The sequence below is a fragment of the Crocodylus porosus genome, unplaced genomic scaffold (genome assembly GCF_001723895.1).
Source record: "Crocodylus porosus isolate Cpor-Errol unplaced genomic scaffold, CroPor_comp1, whole genome shotgun sequence".
In the NCBI taxonomy this organism is placed as follows: Eukaryota; Metazoa; Chordata; order Crocodylia; family Crocodylidae; genus Crocodylus; species Crocodylus porosus.
The window spans coordinates 57,123,061-57,141,893 of NW_017728907.1; the positions used below are offsets into that span (position 1 = coordinate 57,123,061).

The window sequence follows — 18,833 nt, forward strand, 5'->3', positions numbered from 1 at the left end:
CTATAGTTTCCCGGGTCCTCCTTCCTGCCTTTTTTGAAGATGGGAACCACGTTGGCCCTTATCTAAGGGTTTCAGGTGAAGAAAAAAATCTGAAAGCCAAATGTTTTGTTTCTTTGTTTTTTTTTATTTTTCACTTCCAAATGACATTTCATTTTGCGAACTACAAATTGCTCTACCTTAAGATAATCATTTTGTTCGAAAATTTGAAAAAAATGTCCCTTTTAGAGACCTAAAATAATATTGCATTTGTTAGCTCAGCAAAACTGACACATCAATCATTTGGACAACACTAGAGCTTTTGTAAGGTGATGGTAGCTCTTGTGGGACTATGACACTCACATTCGCTTGTAACCTAATCAACCACTTGAATGCAGGATTCAAGATGAAATGAGGTTTTGAGCATTTCTATATTAACCTCAGGGGCTGAAGTGGCCAGTTTTCTACAAATATTCAAATTTGGTAATTATCATTATAACTACTCTGTATTGTCCTTGTTTTGTGTTTTAATCTCTGTAATTAAAATGTCTAGCTACCACAGAAACAGGCATTATGGAAGTCTAGGCACTGTATAATCACAATATTAAAAAGGCAAAGTCACTAAATAACGGGAAGCACCACCGGGTTTAGGCGACTGGCAAGAAGGAACCTTTGACATTTAAGTCTCAGTGCAAATCCAGGTGTGGCAAGAAGTGAGTCTGTTTCTAGCTGCTAGCTGCATGATGCTCTGCATGAAATGAATCCAGAGAATCGCTTTCCAGTTCCTAATGTTGGCCAAACAGAGCAACCAGATGACTAGTAACCTTGTGGGCATTCTCAGCAAAGTAACCAAAATGAATGGGTGCCCTCTCCCCCAGACTGGTAGTGACCCTTTTGGGGTGCAGCTACAGCTTGCCCATTGCCCCCCCTAATCCTGATCTTAGCGGTTGGCACCTTTGAAACAACAAATACCTTTCTTGTCTTTTTTTAAATACAAAGTAGAGCCAAAAATCAATGCAGCCCAAACAATCATTTGGAAGGTAAAGATTGCACAGGGCAATGAGCATTGAAATAAAATGAATTGTCTACATGTCCTGTGGCAGTCCCTCCTCTTCCAGTACCCCTTCTATACTTCTATGGGGACTTTTTACCATCTTTAATTTTCCCTGAGCCCGAGGAAGGGTGTGTGAGCCTGAAAACGTGCAGGAAAAGGTAATTTTTTCACTATTTCTTAGTTGGTCTAATAAAAGGTATCATCTCTGAACCAAGAGTTCTAGAGTTTTACGTTTCTTTTTGTCTCAGACCAACACGGCTACCAAATACATCCTCTCTCTACCAAAGCATTATTCAAAGGGTAGCTGATTCCACGATCCCACAATTAGCATCACAGCCTAGTGATGAAGACAGGACATGGCATCTCTCTCACTGGAGTTGTCAAGTGAAGGGAAAAAATACCCACCTAACCCTAAGTGATGGGCCTTTCAGTGTTCAGAGCTGTTTCAGAGCGCTATGTACAGCACTGCTAATCATAAAGAGTGCTGGCAGCAAGCCTATTTTAGCAATCTCTGTCAGGGGCAAACTAACGGAAACTGATTGATTAACAGATAAACCGAAAAGAAAGAATCTTTACAAGAGAAACTGTGAGGGTCTGGGCTGTGGCCGAGGGGGAGGGGGAGTAGAAACATTCAATAGGGTGGCAGTATGCCTTCTTCATCTTCTTATGTGCAGTGACTAAGAGGAACCAGCTGTGAACATGCAGCTTTGCTGATGACAGAGAACCATAGGAGGGTTAGTCAATACAGGAAAAGAGTAGCTAGGAAACTTCAAAGGGAATTCAGATCCTCTGTCCGAGGGGAGTGAAACATGGGAAATAAAACTAAATATTGAGAAACGCAAACCAATATCTATTTGCAGTGCCGAGCCAATGACTAGGACGTACAAAACATTTGAGCAAATTAGTTACAGGAGCAGGGCTGGGAGAGGGGACCCTGCCAGCCCCCTCAACCCTACGTGGCATGCAGAGCCCCCCCATGGCATGGGCCAGTGGGAGGCAGCAGGGATCACCCCCCGCCAGCAGGACCGGTGAGTCTGGGGTTTTTTCCAAATTTTTTTTTCTTCAAGGACCAGAGCTGGTCCCAGCAGGGCACCCATGGCAGGGCTGGGGAGCGAGAAGTGGGGTCAGGGGGCTCGTCCAGAGCCCCCCATGCAGCGTGGGGCAGTGGGGATCACCCCCTCCCCCACACCCCACTTGGCAGCACCCGGTGAACTGGGGCTTTTTTTTTTTTAACAAGTGCCAGGAGCTGGGGCAAGCAGGGCAGCCATTGCGGGGTTGGGAGAGCAGGTGGGCGATGGGTCTGGCTTGGCTGATTCGGAGATTTGGCAGCAGCTGAATCTCCAAATCAGATCCAGCAGGATAGAATTGGGACAGTGATTCGAATCACTGAATTGAATCGCTGTCCCCCAAATTGTCCGAATCCAAATCCAAAATGAATACTAGCTGCTTCTCACAGGCCTAAAACCCCTGTCTCAGGCAGCGATCAAGGCGGTAGACTGCAGCTGCCACAGAAGGCCAAAAGAACAGGAAACAATCCTTTTTTTAAACAGTTGGTCATAATTGGCACCAATGAAAAATTCATGGTTTTTATGAGCAAAAACTATTGACAGTCTTGAATTCTTACAAGGTTATCTATTACCTCGAGCAACTGGAATGAAACAGTAAATTATTATAGTAATCATTAGCACTTACAATCAATAGATCTCAAAGCTCTTTACAAGGGTGAGAAACCGTATTCCTTTTTACTCGTGGGGAAACGGAGACACAGAACTTGTCCACGAACTCAGAAAATCAGTGACAAAAGCCAGGAATAAAATTCTTGGCTCCTGATGCCCCGTCAGTGCCAAGTTCCTTTGGCCACATTGTCTCTCTGCCCTGGACATTTTGCTTCTCCCTTCTTGCTGAATCTGCAAGAAGCTTAGCATTGGCTTATGAACTTGTGATGTTCAAGTAGTTCTTGCTTTTGCCTCTGTGGCTGTTTCCTGTGGCAGGACCGCCTTCTTGATGCCGAGGGCAAGATGAGGTAACATGGATAAGCACAAGCTTAAATGTCAGTAAAAACTATACAGGGTTACTGTGCTGCCAATGCAATTGTCTGTGCTCCTAGATCATTATCCTAGGAGGATTCTTATGATAGTCCCTAGGAACGGCTTACTCTTGTGTGGGGGACTGTGATAGGGGGGAGCATGGGGCTATAACTTCACAATATGTGGTGAGACTTGGTGACAGCAGTTTGGGGCAGCACACCAAGAAGGCTGCTGTAAAAAGCATCTCTTTTATGTGAATATACTTCTCCTGCACAGCACTGAAGAACTTTTCTGGTTTGCACTTCCCAGTTCCCAGCAAAGCAGAAAAGTATTTGTATCCCCATTTTACGGAGAAGAAAAGGAGGCAGAAAAACGTTAAATGATTGTCCAGTAAGTTAATAGTGCAGTTTGGAAGAGAACCCAGGAGTCACTTCAAGCAAAAACCTGAATTAACCCAGTTTCCTAGCAATTGCAGCACAGTAGCTGCTAGTGACCAAGGATCATTTGGGCAGTGACTGCGAGATTTAGAGTCGCTGGTCCACCATCCTAAGAACCGAGAAATCAATAGACTTTGAATGACAGCAACAGAAAATGTCCTGAAGAGACCCTCTTCATCCTTGTAACCTGAACTTTGGAAGAAGACCCCTGAGCACGACACCCCGAGCATGCTGGGACAGGATATTTGGGAGTGCGTTACTGATTTCAGTCTGTTTGAGTCTATTCAATAAAGCTGGCAGCGCTTTAAATTAATACTGAGTCTTAGTGTATTAAGTCCAGGCTCCCATTGATCTGGGATACAACACAGAGTCCTTAATCTAGTTGTTTTCCCCTCTATGGCAGAATTTGTTATAAAGATTTAGCTTGAAAATATGTAATTTATACAGCAGAAATCCTTTTGATCTGTGCTGTAATGTCAAATACGGCAGAACGCTTGTGTTGACTTATTTTTCACAGTCTTCTCCAGAAATAACGCACACTTTTAAAGATAAATATGAAAACTTGGCAACTTATACCTAAAGAGCTCAAAGCCTCCTGCATATCTGTGAGAGACATAATGCTATATCCAATGTGCAGAGGCAAAAACTGAGGCAGAAGGAAGGGAAAGGTAACATTTTCAAAAGTTGGCTACCTAAAGTGTCCCTTCGCCTGAACTCTCAGATGGAGAAGGACCCAAGCTGGAGGGAGTCAGAATATACGCGTGCCCAGGGAACCTGTTCTTTCAGGATGTGGTTGGCAGGAACTGAAAGAGCATCAAGCAAACAGCTGGAGAGAAACACAGGTTGCGTCTGCACGAGATGCTTACTGTGCACAAGCTCATTACTGCTGCGCAGTAACGTTGCGTAGCATGAACCGCGATGTGACTGCACAGTACTTATAAGCTACCGCGCAGTCTGTGTCACCAGGAAGCCGCGCAGGGATGCTACTGCACAGTAATGCCAGTCACTGCACAGTTATTTAGTACTTGGGTATGCAAGTACTAAATGATGGTGCAGTAACAATGCCATGGCTACAGATATTGCACGTGAACAATAAAGGCACTGACAGTCACGGTGAAAGAGGGAAAGATGACAGAGTACTCTGTTAGCATGAAGGAACTGAGAGAGTGAATGTAACCCAGGGCCAGACCCACTTACAAGTATCACCAAAAGTTCAAGAAAGATTCTGCATGAAATTTATAGGTGACTGCAAAGTTTTTTCCCCACCACCAAATTCCCTCCAAATCCAGTCAGTGGCAAACATACAATAGCTCTTTGATTTTTTCTCCTGCTCCCTGTAAGCCCTCCTATTTTCTCCTGGCCCATCAGGTTCCCATAACCAGAGGGATCTAGGAGTTATAGTGGACTCCAAGATGAACAGGAGTCGTCAGTGTGATGAAATCATCAGCAAAGCTAACCTCACTTTATCATGCATCAGCAGATGCACGACAGATAGATCCAAGGAGGTGATACTTCCCCTCTATGCGGCATTGGTCAGACCGCAGCTGGAGTACTGTGTCCAGTTTTGGTTGCTGCACTTCAAGAAGGATGTTGACAGACTCGAGAGGGTCCAGAGGAGGCCACTCATTTGGTTAGGGGCTTGCAGGACAAACCCTATGAGGACAGACTGGGGGACCTGGACCGCTTCAGCATCCGCAAGAGAAGGCCGAGAGGTGATCTTGTGGCCTCCTACAAATGCATTAGGGGACACAGCAAGGGATCGGAGATGCTCTGTTCACCAAGGCGCCTCTTGGGGTAACAAGGAACAATGGTCACAAGTTGACAGAGAGAAGATTTAGACTGGATACCAGGAAAAACTTCTTCACAGTAAGGGTGGCCAAAATTTGGAATGGGCTCCCAAGGGAGGTGGTGCTCTCCCCTACCCTGGGGGTCTTGAAGTGAAGCCTGGAGAGGCATCTGACTGGGGTCATCTGACCCCAGCACTCCTTCCTGCCTAGGCAGGGTTTGGACTCGATGATCTGTTGAGGTCCCTTCCGACCCGAGCATCTATGAATCTATGAGCTTCTCTCCTCCCAAGCCCAGGAGCAGTAATTTCCACATCCTTTCTCCAAGCAGGAGGCAGGGAGGGCCAAGGTATGAGGAGCAGTTTCTAATGACTCTCATCAGTAGCTGAGACTTAAGCTTTCCCCAACTGGCTGCTCAAGCCCTACTTCTTCCGATGACCTGATATTGGATTCTCTCTCTGAAGTGGGAATGGAGTGAACTTATTGGCAGGGAATGGAGTCTCAGCAACTTTCTTTGCCCATCTTCCTCAACAGGAAGGCCAGGTAACCCAGCAAGCGAACTGGGACAGAAAGCTGGAAGATAGACAGGTGTGACCTGAATGAAACACAAATAATACACGCCGCCCTGTGAGAGAACTACTGGGCCTTATCAGACCCTGCAACATTTCTGCTTAATTTCATATGAAAAACCAGACCCAGAGTTCAGACCCAGGATTGATGAAACGCAGTAAGCAACACAATCTACACAGGTTGGCAGCAGCATCTACTAAGGTGACCAACCTGAAGTCCAAGTCTGCCAGCTGAGGCCAGGCAGAGGGATTTTAGAAGAAGAGATATTTGGGAAACAGAGTCTAATCTTTATGTTAGTGGGGCCTGTGGTCACCCTGGACCACTGCCAGAATTATTCATTCCCTTGTACTTCAGGAAGTTAGAAAGTCCTGTTGCTGTGACAAGTGGTTACTTGCAAGTAATCACACGTATTAAGATGGGAAGATCAGGTAAGCATCATCTAGTGACCATACTGCAGCAGAGGAAACCCATTTCCAAGTCAGAAACACAGAAGTAAGATGGGAGAGGGGTCATACCCATGGTTTAATCCGGAATGGAGCTCAATGACGGACGCCATTCAGATGCTAGTCTAGTCAACGCTCCTCATTTTGCCACTTTGGCTTAACGTATAACCTTTCAACAACTCATCTGCAACTCCTCAGCATCCTGTTAATATATCTGTATTTCATAGGCATCTGTACCCATTCTCCCATGTACTTTTAGGAAACACGTATTGCTATTCAGAAGAAATGCAAGGGTCCCTGCTCTTGGCTTCACTTGCACCAAAAACTGAAAACTTTAGGATTTGCATGGTTGATATCACCCTGCTGTGCTGACCTGCCATGAATCATCATCCATGGCTGCCACCATTTTCAGTCGTGAGGAAGCTAGAAATCATCTCCTGTCATTAAAGGCCCTCTTAACCTGGCAAAATGAAACACCTGTATCTTGATAAAGGGCTTGAAAGGCAAGTCATAGCACAAGAGAAGGTTGAAAGAACTAGACTTGCTTAGCTTGAAGAAAAGAGGGGACATGATAAAAGTCTTCAACTATCTGAAAGGCTGCCATAAGGAAGAGGGAGAACAACTGCTAGCCCCTGCTGCACAGGACAGAACTCAAAGCAATAGCTTCAAATCGCAGCGAAGTAGATTTAATTAGATAGCAAGAAGAATTTCCTTACTGTTAGGACAGTGAGATGCTGGAAGTGCTGCCCAGGCAGGAAAGTTATGAAATCTCCTTTATAGAAGTTCTCAAGAAGAGGTTGAATAAGCACTGGACATGGATGATTTAGGTGTAGCATCTCTGTTTCAGCAGGAGGCTGTAATGGGTGACCCTCCATACCCTATGAGTCTATGATTTTTATGCTTGTTGCTTTTCTCTGCATCATCCTGTCATCATAGAAACGAGTGGGGAAGGGCAACCATTTCTTAGGTAATTAATATAGCCCGTTAAGACTTTGATTCTGTGAACATCACAAGGTGAAATAGCGCTTATAAGAAATCAAGCTACTGTAGCAGGGGGTTTAATGCTCATGTATTTTTGGTAATTTCTTAACCATCATCGTCATAATTTTCTCTGCGTCTTCTCCATTCACGTCTAACCTCTTCATCTTGCAGTGTCTCCAAACCCTGCCGCAAAGCCATTTCCTCTCCGGTCACATAGGCAGCATTTCTCTGTCTTAAAGACGTATGGAAGCTTAACCAGATCTGCTTCTTGTTTCTGGAAAAAATTCTGTTGTAATTACTCCTTGTGAGTTTTAGTAAGAAGTATATCCCAAAAAGTATTCTTACTTACATTTTACAGCTTAAATTAATTTTGATTAATGTTATTGAACTGTAATTTTGTTATGTTAAAAGATAAAGCAGCTTTATTGCTAAGTAGGAAGAATTTTAGCTGACAGATCAAAGTACAACTCCAGAGGGACAGCTCATGTACTTGTACTGTACATTAATGTAGTGAAACATAAACTACCATTTCCACAAGGGAACAATGGACTGTGAATCTCACACTGGTATGATGTTGTGATAAAAACATATCACGTGAATTTTGTACAGGTTGCAGTATCAGCCTCTGATTCTGTTCTGGGGGGTTGAAATACTATTCATTTATAGAAGAGATCTACAGGCAGTAGAAACTGCTACACTTCAGTACGTCTCATTCCTAATCTGGCAGGCTGGTTTTCTCTCATGCATATTCAGTCACTGTCTTTCCTGTTTAGACCATCTACAGAGCGGGAGGAAGTGGGTTGATAATATAATGTAAAAGGTGATGTTCATTTTTGTGATGTAGACTTTGTGCCAAGAGCCAAACAAGGACAATCAACCTATTTTTTCCCAGAGGCCCATAGGCATACCAATGGCACCTGTAAATTAAGAGGTACTTATTATGGTGCTAAATTTTCCATTCCTGGGCATGCTCAAAAGCACCTTAGTCTGGATAGTGCTGAGTGGGTTGGCACCTGTCTTACACCTGTACATCAACAAGTTCAACAGTTTCTTTTGCCTGTCTCAGTTTCAGGTACAGATCTTGGTGGTGTTCTCGGAATACACCTGCCAAATACAACTCTGCACAGAACAAAGGAGGCTGTGCTGCAGGGTATCCTCCCGATTTGATCCAGTAGTTTGGCAATTACAGTACTGTCCCAGGATCTGAGATTTCACCATCCCCTGCTTGCTGCTTAAGGGGCGGGAGTGCTGCCATACCCCAGCCCCAGGCTAGCACTCTGAGACAAAAGACAGATGTGCAGTGTATGCACCTGTTGATGATACGGAGCTTTTCAATCTCCCTCTCTGTCTGCAAACCTGACAGGCCTTCAAATCATCAGCAAACCACTGTGTTATCAGCCCATCAGCAAAACAAAGTCTCGCTGATTAGTTCAAGCTCTTCTTAAACAGGAAAGAATGGAGGGACATTACCAGCTGCCCTGTTCATTAGCTCCAAAAAGTCCTACGAGGACACTGTCCTGCCTGCGAGACACTTCTCAGCATTATCTAGCATACCACATGTCTAGGGTCCATGGAGCTAGGGTTTGTGCTGTGGGAGGTGACAGCGAGCAGCAGCGAGAGAGGCTAGGCAGACCCTGCTGTGCCTTCAGTCTCCTCCAGAGCTCTGGCTAGGGAAGAGAGAGGCGGGGCCAGCCTGTTCTCTGGAGCAGAGAGCACAGCCCAGCCCAGCCGCAAAGCATCTGGGATGCTGGAGGACTCTGGTTTCACTTGAACCAGGAAAAGGTCTGGGACAGACATTGCATAAATTGATTTGACGCAAATCAGTTCAGTCTGATACTACGTTCAACCAAGTTTATCTTAAATCAGTTTCAGCCATTTTGAAACTGGTTTAGGTGCACTGAACTTCTGTTCTGTTACAGGTGTAAGCCAGTTTCTGATCACTTAAACTGGTTTATGTGTAATGTCTGTCCCTAGCCAAAGGGGACAGAAGCTCTTCTTCTTTATCTAGCTTTACTTCCTGCCAAGTCAATAACTTCTTGACTCTGACAAAGAAGTGATGTGTGACAAAAAATGATCAATAGTTTGGTATACAGTATCTTACATCTGACAGTAGCTCAGTCTTGCTTGTCCTCTCATAAAAAGAAAGCCTCAGTGGTCTCTACTCTGGAGAAGAAATAACAGAAAGTTAATAATAGGCTTAATTTGACAATGTTAATAGCTGTCTAATTGCCCATATGGCTAGGAACATGTATTTTTTCTATTAATGGAAAACATACATAATTCCTTTATTTTCAAAGGTGATGTGTTTTGATGCATGGTCCTCTTAAGTTAATGGAAGAATGGTATGCGTGTGTATTTTGGGGAAGAGCGGGTGTCACTGATTCAGGTTAAAATATCCTGTCTATAGATACAATGCTACTAACTTACCTTGTTTTAGTTAGTCTGACAGAAAAAAAAGTGTTATCTGAAGATGGAGAGAAACAAATCGGCAAATTATCCTGGAGCTGGAGGAGAGCTCCCATACAATAAGAGCCAGTATCAGGGCAAGGGGTTCCACAAGTCCAACATTGGGTCTAGAGTCTACCGGCAGCCCCTCCGCTTTATGTTTTTGAATGTGGAGAATCTTGATGTGCTGTGTTCTGCATCCCAGCATCAAGCAACTGGAGAAGGAATGACAAATGCTTGTCTGGCTGCAGTCCATGACAAGTCCCCTGCATATCAGAGTCCTATGGAAGAGTCCAGCCAATTCTCCAACAGGGCTATCCGCCAAGGTAAAAAGAGGGTGAATTCCTGACCTGGGCTCCATTCTGAGAAGCAACTATGCACAGGAGGGAACTGATCCAAAGGGTACTTACTTTTTAAGATACGCTTGATGTAACTGTTCTTATTGGAGACATTAAACATAGGCAGCTCTAAAAATTAGCCCATGATCTTGCTAAAGTATCTTCTATGCAGCTGGTACCATAGTGGAATCTCACAAGTCCTCAGTAAACAGTGCAGCATACTTGCTGGTGCAAGATAACATAAATTAAAAGTTGACCAGGGTTCCCTCTCATTTTCACAATAAATTACTTTTTGTGAGTTATGGCTTTCTCTATTGGAAACCACTGTATGTGTCCAAAGTACTGCAGAGCATCTGTTTCATTAAATAATACACTTTGGGGGTTTTCTGATAAGTTTAGACAGCATTGGGAGTTGTGGGTGTTCAGGCTCCGTAGCACAAGATGGCCACTTGATTGATAGAGTATATGATGTTTTAAAATCTTGATTTTGGAGCCATTTACTATTTCAAATCCCAGTGCTGTCTATATGCTGAAAGACTCAGCAAACCCCAAACCAGGTCCCTGTATTCTGTCTATATAATAACGAGGGTCAGCTTTAAGGGTTGCCCTCAACCAGCTCAAACCACGAGTTGCCTATGTCTATCTTGTCCACATTGTAATTTTTGAGCATGCCATTAACATGTATCCCAAATACTCTTGGGGAGCCCTTCTAGGAACAGATTTGCAGGCTACTTGTCTCCATTTCCTGAACAGGGGGGAGAGAAAGCTGTAGAAGGGTCAGCAGTTAGGAAGAGACGTGCAGACTTCAAGAGGCAAACACACTGCAGCTAGAAATGGACTAGGAAGTGAGTGACTGTAGGATCAACCTCCAGTTCAGAAATTCAGCAAAGTTTCCAGAGGCAAGCTGGACTATCCTGGAGCCCAGTTAAGGGGTTCATGGTATAGACTATTGGTACGTATGGGCTTGAGGTAAAGTTAACATTATCAGTGTGAATTGATTGCGAGAGCTATTTTGGCAAAGCCATCATGGATTTTTTTTAGCACCACTGAACTCTTAATATACAACAAATAATGCTGCAAAATATTACGCATAATCCCATTATGAGTTGTGATCTTGGATGCTTCTGAGCTTTGCAGCCCTCTAGAAAATCCAAGCATCTTCTCAGGGGTATATTCCAAGTGATCTGTGGTGCAGTTCCCCACTTGCCATTTACATAGCTTGCTTTAGATATAAAGATGTGTTTTGTTGCCCGAAAATAAGACATACCCATAAAATAAGCCGTAGCAGGATTTCTACGTATTTGCGCAATATAAGCCATACCCTGAAAATAAGACATAGTGATAGGCGTGGCAAAGCGTACCGGCGCGAAGCGGTAAATAAGACGGGCAGCCCTTCTCATTTGCCCCATCGTGACAGCCGGCCCTGTGCGAGGTCCGCGTCCCGACTTTGACCGCGGCCGCCCCCGCCCCTGCCCCCGCGCAGCCATGCTGTGGGAGCACGTGCGGCGCCTGTCCGTGGAGCTGGACCGCCCGGCCAAGGCCCCGCCCCCGGCCCCGCCCGCGCTCCCTTGCCGCAGGCGGCACCTACCTACCTACGTTCCAGAAGAAGACGACTTAATTGTATTTGAATAAATGTAGATTGTTGTACTATACTTAATAAAAATAAGACATCCCCTGAAAATAAGCCGTAGTGTGTCTTCTTGAGGAAAAATAAATATAAGACAGTGTCTTATTTTCGGGGAAACACGGTAGTATTTCCTAGTAGATGGTGGAATTCGGATAGCTATTTCATGCTTGCTGACATTTAATATTTGCATTTAGTTGCATTTACACACAGCATGAACTGATTTGGGTTCCAGCCCTTCCTCATGACTGAGGACATCCCATGAACATAGCACCCAGATTCAACTTTGGAGCCAGGTCTTATTTCTTTTAAGGCCTTGCCTATATTAGGCTGCATCTACCACCAGAGGTTCTGCTGACAGCCACAAGCCGCTACAAGAAAACTGCCAGAGCACGCTCACAGCTCAGTCGAACTATACAGATCCATGTAGCTCTACTCTACAGCTGTGCCGGCCAACTGTGGAAGGCCCTATGGCATTTTAGGCCAGTGTGACCTTGTGTTCCCTGCCTGATTTCCTCTTCTACCTTCTGCTTCCTGGCCTGTCTGCTGCAGCAGTCTGTCCCCTCCCTATTCTGCTGCATGCCACACAGAGACCATCTCTGCCACTTGTGGTACCCATGCCTAAGGTTGGCTCCTCCTTGCAGTATGAGAAGGCATTGCTGTTAAAAGACTATGGCAATTGGTAGTAGACATGGCTATGCTTACCTGCAGCTTCTGTAGGTTTTTCACCATTACCCAGCAGCTTTCCGTGGGAGCTGGTATTGCTCTGCCAACTGAAAAATGGGGCTGACACAACCATATCTATACCTTCTTCAGCAACTGCCTGCTGGCAAAAGTGGCGCATCTGACACCACAACACCTAACGCCTTGTTGAAAAATACGAAAAACTTCACACCAAAAAAATCAGACTTTTGGCTTCCAAGGGACTACCTGTCGCTCAAAGTATGCATCAATACATTCTTCTTGCGGGCTAGTAAATGCCATCTCTAGTTCATTCGCATTTCTCCCTCCCTCTCATGTATCACTCCATTAATAAGCTGTGTGTATGTGTATGTTTTAATGCTATAGATATCTTCTAAATTATTTCATCCATGCTAGTTTAAAATAGGATGAGGTTAAGCACAAATTTACTGAAGCCATCTACGTTGAAACAGTATCTGCATGCTTTTGTCAGGAAAGTGCATCTCATCTTGACTGTTCAGTTGGCTGTAACTGCTGGTATAATCTGCACGTTTTTTATTTACTGGTAAGTGTTTTGCAGTGCTTTTGTGTGCATGTTGGGGGGGGGCGGGGAATGTACTCATTAATGTATCAACAGTCACAACTGTGATTCAGTTCAAAGCAATCACGGACACGTTAGAATTGGCTAATAAATTCTGCCAAGAGCCCTTCTCCTTGTCCAGTTAGTCTCCCTTTTCAGACTACTTTTCACCAATTTGATTCTTTTCTCTGCACTGATCCGTCTTCTGCCCTCCTTACAAATTCCTTACCCAGCTTTTCCCAAGCAACATTTCTCATTTCTCATTCCTCAGTCTTTCCGGACTTCTTTTGCAAATCTTCTCCTCTCTCTTACCGTCCATGCGGTTCTTTTGTTACACGTGAGTTCAAATTACACAGTCGTCTCCTCCACTAAGCAGCTGGGAAGCATCATTAAAACACAAGAGACAGTCCTAGCTCCACTGTCCAGCGCTACCCAGCCGAGAACAGCTATGGCAGGGAAAGCCCAACTCTCCAGGCCGGAGAGAATGTGCAAATTCCTGTCATATGTAGGAAATGTGACAGGATAAGGGATGCTCAGTGAGCATGGAGAGTTACTTAAGTCGGTGGTTCCCAACCTTTTCAGAGTCAGGGCACCCTCCATCACTTTTTTTTTTAATGTGGCAGCTATTCCAGTTGTGAACAACTGTTGTGCTCAATTTGCCTTAGTGTTTCTATACCAGGTACTGTTGCCAGGTACAACTGTCCCATGTGCCTGCTGCATGTGTGCACGCTCTTCTTGAGGGGGAGCTGGGAAGAGCGAGAGCACATGTGAGCTCTCCTTATGAGCAAAGTCTACTACAGGAGGAGCGCATGTGTGCTGCAGCCCTACATTTCAGGGATTTCTCCCGGGCTGTGGCAGTGGCAGGCATGGTGCCTGTGAGGCATCTTGTAGCACCCCAGCAGAGAATCACAGCCCCCTAAGTCCTAGCATGTCTTTATTGAACATACCTGAATGGCGTATTTTTTCAGTGTTACACCGTGCAAATTTGGCCAAGTAATTCCATGAGGACGGCAGAAGGTCGATCCTTGAAGCGAAGGCCACCTCGTGCCAAATTTCAAATCCCTGCCCTACAGCATGAGGATGCCTGAGCCTTTCAAAGAACTGGTAGCCAGAGACCCTGAAATGTTTTGGCTGAAGTAAAAAGTCCCAAGGTCAACACCTGCATAGCTTGAACACTAATTTAGCAAAGGGGGTTTTTTTGTTTGTCTGTTTTTGAATAAAGCAACTGATGTCTGACAATGGCAGGAGTTTACCAGCCTGGTTGGTAGTACTGCCAGCCCTAAGTTGTGTGTTTCTGGTCCATGCCTACAGCTCTGGAGGGGTGAACGGGGCAGAGGGAATTAATCTCCTACTTCAAGCGGGAGGGATTCCTGCTGGTGGTGCAGGAGGCCTCTGGTTTAAAGCTGAGGCTGCAGCAAGCTTCTCAACTATTTTTAGGTACAATGAAAAGCAAAGTTTCCCTTTTGTATCACATCTCATTTTCAGGTTTCTTTTCATTTGTAAATGCCCCCCAATCCAAATTGTGAAACAAGGTCAGGGAGACAGCTTTATTAATGACAGGCCTAGAAAATCTAGTCACCCAGGACGTTGTCTCAAACTCTGTTTCCCTTTTGTCTTGGATTAGGAGGAGACTTAAAGAATGGGTGTTGATGAATTCCTGGTTTTCCTGCCCTCTGTTGTGAGTACATGGCATTTGGCTGTTAAGAGAGATTGTTCTTTATATATCATCTCTGACTTACACTGACGTGCACTACATAAATGTCCCATTGTGAATGTAAGTTTAAATGTCACATTTAAACTGTTTGACACAAGTTCTTTCCACCTTTTAGTCCAGCGATCTTTATTTTGGCAGTTGTCCTTAGCTGCTGTGATAATGCCCACAGAAAATTTCCACTGAATTTCATTTTATTGGCAATATTTGTAAGTCCTTTGCTAGAATGAATGCAGCTCTCTTATTGTCTATGGCTGCTCCATTTGTACTAATGCGTGTTATTTCTATTGCAGTAGGCGATTAGGGGCCCCTTACACTAGGTATGATGGTCTCCATAGTCAGTCCCGGCCTTGAAGAGCTTCTACTCTAAATAGACAAGCCACAATGTCGGAGAGAGGTGGTGTTGTACGCCCGTGTTTATCTGAAAGTGAGGCCATACGCAAGCATTGTAAAAGCACAATTAATTTTGCTGTATTTTCTTAGAAGTTGCTTTGCGTCCAGACAAACTGCAGACAGAGGTAGAGCGACAGACACAGACAGAGCAGTGACACTTCAAATGCAGTTCTGCCTTTCTGTATTTTACAGCCCTGAGGCTATCTGAACTGGATGTGCCCGTCTCATCTGCAGACACCAAAGAGCCCTGTTTTAATTGGAAGCACGTGTCATCTGATGCCATTGTGACCATTTTGCTTTGCAGATCTACATAAACTTTCAGCAAAGTTGTGAACTTCCTCATCCCCTGGTTGGAGGAACTCATTCTCATCCCAGGGCTGGTGATGTCTGCCAAACATTTTTGCTTCTTGCAACTTATTATTTCTGCTTCATTTATAGACAGTCCTCAAAGGTCTAATGCTTGGATCAACTTCAGCGCAAGTCTTTGACTAGTATTTGAATTGATAGTACTACCTTAATTGTAGTTCACTGATATTTTGAGTTTTAGCCTATTCGATGCAGATGCAGTGATGTGGGCCATAGGTGCAACAACATTTTTGACTTTAGGACTGTCTATATTTGCTCCGCAGACAAAAGTAAGTTTTCATTCATACCCCATCACTAAGTTACGCTAAGTTAATACCGTGTCACTAAATTACATGGGGCTGTTTTTTAAAGCATGCCCTCGTGGCTTAATTGGAAGCTACTGTGGCAACTAACAAATGCTGGCTTCTCATGGCAATTGCTCTGTTGTGATTGCTGTTAAAACACTTACAGGAAATTATTTAAATCAATTAAGACTTCAGATCAAATGGGAAAGCACCTTCAGTAACTTAGCCTTTGTGTACATATGACTGATTGAAGTTGACGTGTTAAATGTGGCAATGCTTGCCCCTACTCAGTCCATTGTAGTGGCACTCTTGGGAGACTGGTGATTGATAAATCACCAGGTACCCTGTCCTTACTTCACTGGGGTCACTGGTGAATGTTTCCTTTATTTTAAAAACCACACCAGGATTCAGGCATAAGCTAAATGATGAGAACCTCAGTGGTGCTGGGACTTTGATGCCTATGAATGTGCCCATTGGTAGAAATGCAGCTGCCTAAAGCCATAAGAGAGGGGTTTTAACATTCTTGGTGGTTTTCTAAAGTGGCATGAGGTTTGCAACAGGGCTGTGCGAAGCTTTGGTCCCTGATTTGATTCAGTGGAGATTCAGCCCAATCTGAATCGAATCGGGAGACCCTTTAATCTCTCTGAATCGAATCAGAACCAGAGAGATTCAGTGATTTGGATGCAGACACAGCTTTAAATGTTTTTTCTATGTACCTCAAGGTACCAGGCAGCTCATGAATGCTGCAATGCTGGGGTGGATAGACCATCCCACAGGAGCGTGGGGGGCTCCCCAGTATGCTCGGCAGCAGACCTGGAAGTAGACCAGAAGCACTTCTGGTCCACTTCTGAGTCTGCCAGGGAGCACGCGGAGGCCCACTCTGTGCCCCCTCAGCTCAGCGACTAGTGCCTCCTGGGTCTGAAGGGGCACCCGGGGTCCCACCACAGCCAATCGCTGAGCCAGGAGGTCACGGGGGTCAGGGGGTGGGACACCCCCTGGCAGACCCATAAGTGGACTGGAAATACTTCTGGTCCACTTCCAAGTTAGCTGCTGAGCACACGGGGGGGGGTCCCCCCTGCTGCTCTGGGATGCTCCATCCGCCCCAGGATCACAGTGCTCACAAGCCGTGCCTGGTACCTCGAAGTACGTAGAAAAAACATTTAAAGCTGTGTCTGTGTCTGAGTCAGCATCGATACTTCAGATTCGGATTCAGCTGAATTGAATCACGGCCAGTGATCCGAATCAACCAACTGAATCACTGTCCCCAGTTCGGGCCAAATCTAAATCCGAATCAAATATCGCCCATTTCACACACCCCTAGTTTGCAGATCTCATTGTGATTCCAGCCCTAAATACTCCGACAAAGGACTTTTTCAGTATTATGCTTAGGCAAGGAATCCCTATCTAGAAGTAGCAACCTGTCCTTTCTCCTGGCTCTGGGCACTTGGACAAGTGGCAGTTCTGCTTACCCACGTGACGTGCTGTGCAGGAAAGTGGTGACAGTCAGCTCTAACCAACTGAGTTTGAATTTCCTTTTTATCTTCAGTGGGACTTTACCATAGCAACTGGAATCCTCTTGGCTGTGGTCCTGCCGTGGATGCTGTTTGGTATTCCTTGTGCCATCTTACCTAAGTCATTCCTGAGCGTACTTCACTTAGTCTCTTGTGAAAGCTTACAGTACCTCTGATTCCTTTTGGATTCCATATCCAGTTACTTTGCCTTACCTTTAAATATTCTCTGTATTTTAGTTCCAGCTTGCCTTAAGACAAGCTAACATATTGCTCCCTGCCTCTACTGGTTTTATCTAACTGGCTTTGGGTTAACTCTGAAAAAAGCCTTCACTATCTATTCCCTTATCCCGCTTCTCCTGTCAGGCTTTGCTACAAAATGCCTCTCTTCCCTCTTCCAATGCTGTATCAAAACACAGAGCCAAACACTTGGGTGAAACTGTATTGACTTCATTCAAATTTAACAGGGATAAAATTGGATCATTCTGTCTGTGCAACAGCAGTAGATCTTCAAGTTTCTTGAACATAACAGAACTGGTGGTAGCATGATAAAAAAGAGTTAGTTTTACGTAACAGATCTGTATAAATCTAGATGTAATTGAAGTCACTTAAGGACCCTTTTTCTTCCTCATCCCCCCCCCCCCCCAGTGCCTTTAAATTGTCTATGCCTCAATAGGAACATTGGTCTTCAGTATAGTATTTCTTTCTTCCTCCCTTCCAATTAATCTACAGAGACTTTACTGCTCAGAGGTCCCCTCCCACAGCAACTTGTGGAATAATTCCCAAGGTTTTAACCCTATTAAATATTGCTCAGGTCCTGTCCATACAACAGACAGTGGCATAACAAGCAGAGCTGGTGCCTGGGGCAAACCTTGTGAGAGCAGGGAGCGTGAGTTTGGAGAGCTTGATTTCTGCGCTACTATAGTATGCGTGCTGGGGTAGGATGGGGTGGCTGGGGGTGGAGGTGCATATGGCCTACACAGTGCAGAAAGAACCAACTGGGAATTTTAAATAGCTCTCTTTGCTCCGTTATCTTGCAGGAGAAGCAATTAAATTGCTTTCTCAAACTATTTTGTGAACACACGACACGCGCCCTCCTTCTCCTATACCGGGTTCTATCATTTGAACTCTATTGCCACCCAGCAACTCAGAGTTGAAGAGTTTGAATTTAAGTTTCCTCTGTTCATCTCTGTCACCTCTCTTCATGATTAGGTAGTGCCTGTTCTTGAAAATAATTGCATGTGTACATATCTGGACCTGTGAAGAGGATCTCTGTTTAAAAAGCTCCTGGTAAGCAGCCCAAACACTTGAGTTTGTGTTTAAAAAAATCTGATCATGTAAAGCAAACTTGTAATAATTGGAGAAATTAGCTACAGTGGCTAAAATTTAGCCATTGAATAACCTGACCAGCTTCATCCATTCTTATTTATGAACAAGTCACTGGAACCATAACAAGCACTTATGTGCCAGAGAGAAAACCGTTTATGTGGGCCAGGAGAATTCACGTTTTATATCTGTAAAACCGATTTGTTTTATTGGGTTTATCTTTCAGTATCTTGTGGTAGATACACAGTTCATTCTTGGAGGAAAACATTAGTATCGTTTGAATCCTGAAGAGTATGTCTTTGTAG

The 18,833-nt window shown here is 44.6% G+C and overlaps 2 protein-coding genes across 3 annotated transcripts in view; one reads left to right on the top strand and one right to left on the bottom strand.

Annotated features, from left to right (window-relative positions):
* DAB1 (DAB1, reelin adaptor protein) overlaps positions 1-18,833 on the bottom strand; it is a 771,943-nt gene that overhangs the window by 617,383 nt on the left and 135,727 nt on the right. The window contains exons 1-2 of one of the 2 annotated variants that reach the window (XM_019531499.1): positions 9,374-9,436; positions 7,383-7,546 (exon numbers count right to left, since the gene is read on the bottom strand). The exons of the other annotated variant lie outside the window; for it this stretch is intronic. The gene's annotated coding sequence lies outside the window, so the exon portion shown is untranslated. Of the gene's footprint in view, positions 1-7,382; positions 7,547-9,373; positions 9,437-18,833 lie in introns of those variants that run through there. 2 annotated transcript variants of the gene reach the window in all.
* Positions 9,612-17,892, top strand: LOC109307017 (protein lifeguard 2-like). The gene is made up of 8 exons (XM_019530639.1): positions 9,612-9,620; positions 9,722-10,054; positions 12,834-12,925; positions 14,565-14,618; positions 14,770-14,860; positions 15,483-15,520; positions 15,592-15,679; positions 17,241-17,892. Exons 1-8 carry the CDS (start codon positions 9,612-9,614, stop codon positions 17,379-17,381), a joined length of 846 nt encoding a protein of 281 aa, XP_019386184.1. The 3' UTR covers positions 17,382-17,892.

Bases quoted from the DNA above. Each gene is read 5' to 3' on its own strand.
- LOC109307017 (XM_019530639.1), top strand. The intron at 12,926-14,564 runs GTAAGTGTTTTG...GTCTTGGATTAG, and splicing joins TGCACGTTTTTTATTTACTG to GAGGAGACTTAAAGAATGGG. The intron at 15,521-15,591 runs GCAAGTCTTTGA...TTTGAGTTTTAG, and splicing joins ATGCTTGGATCAACTTCAGC to CCTATTCGATGCAGATGCAG.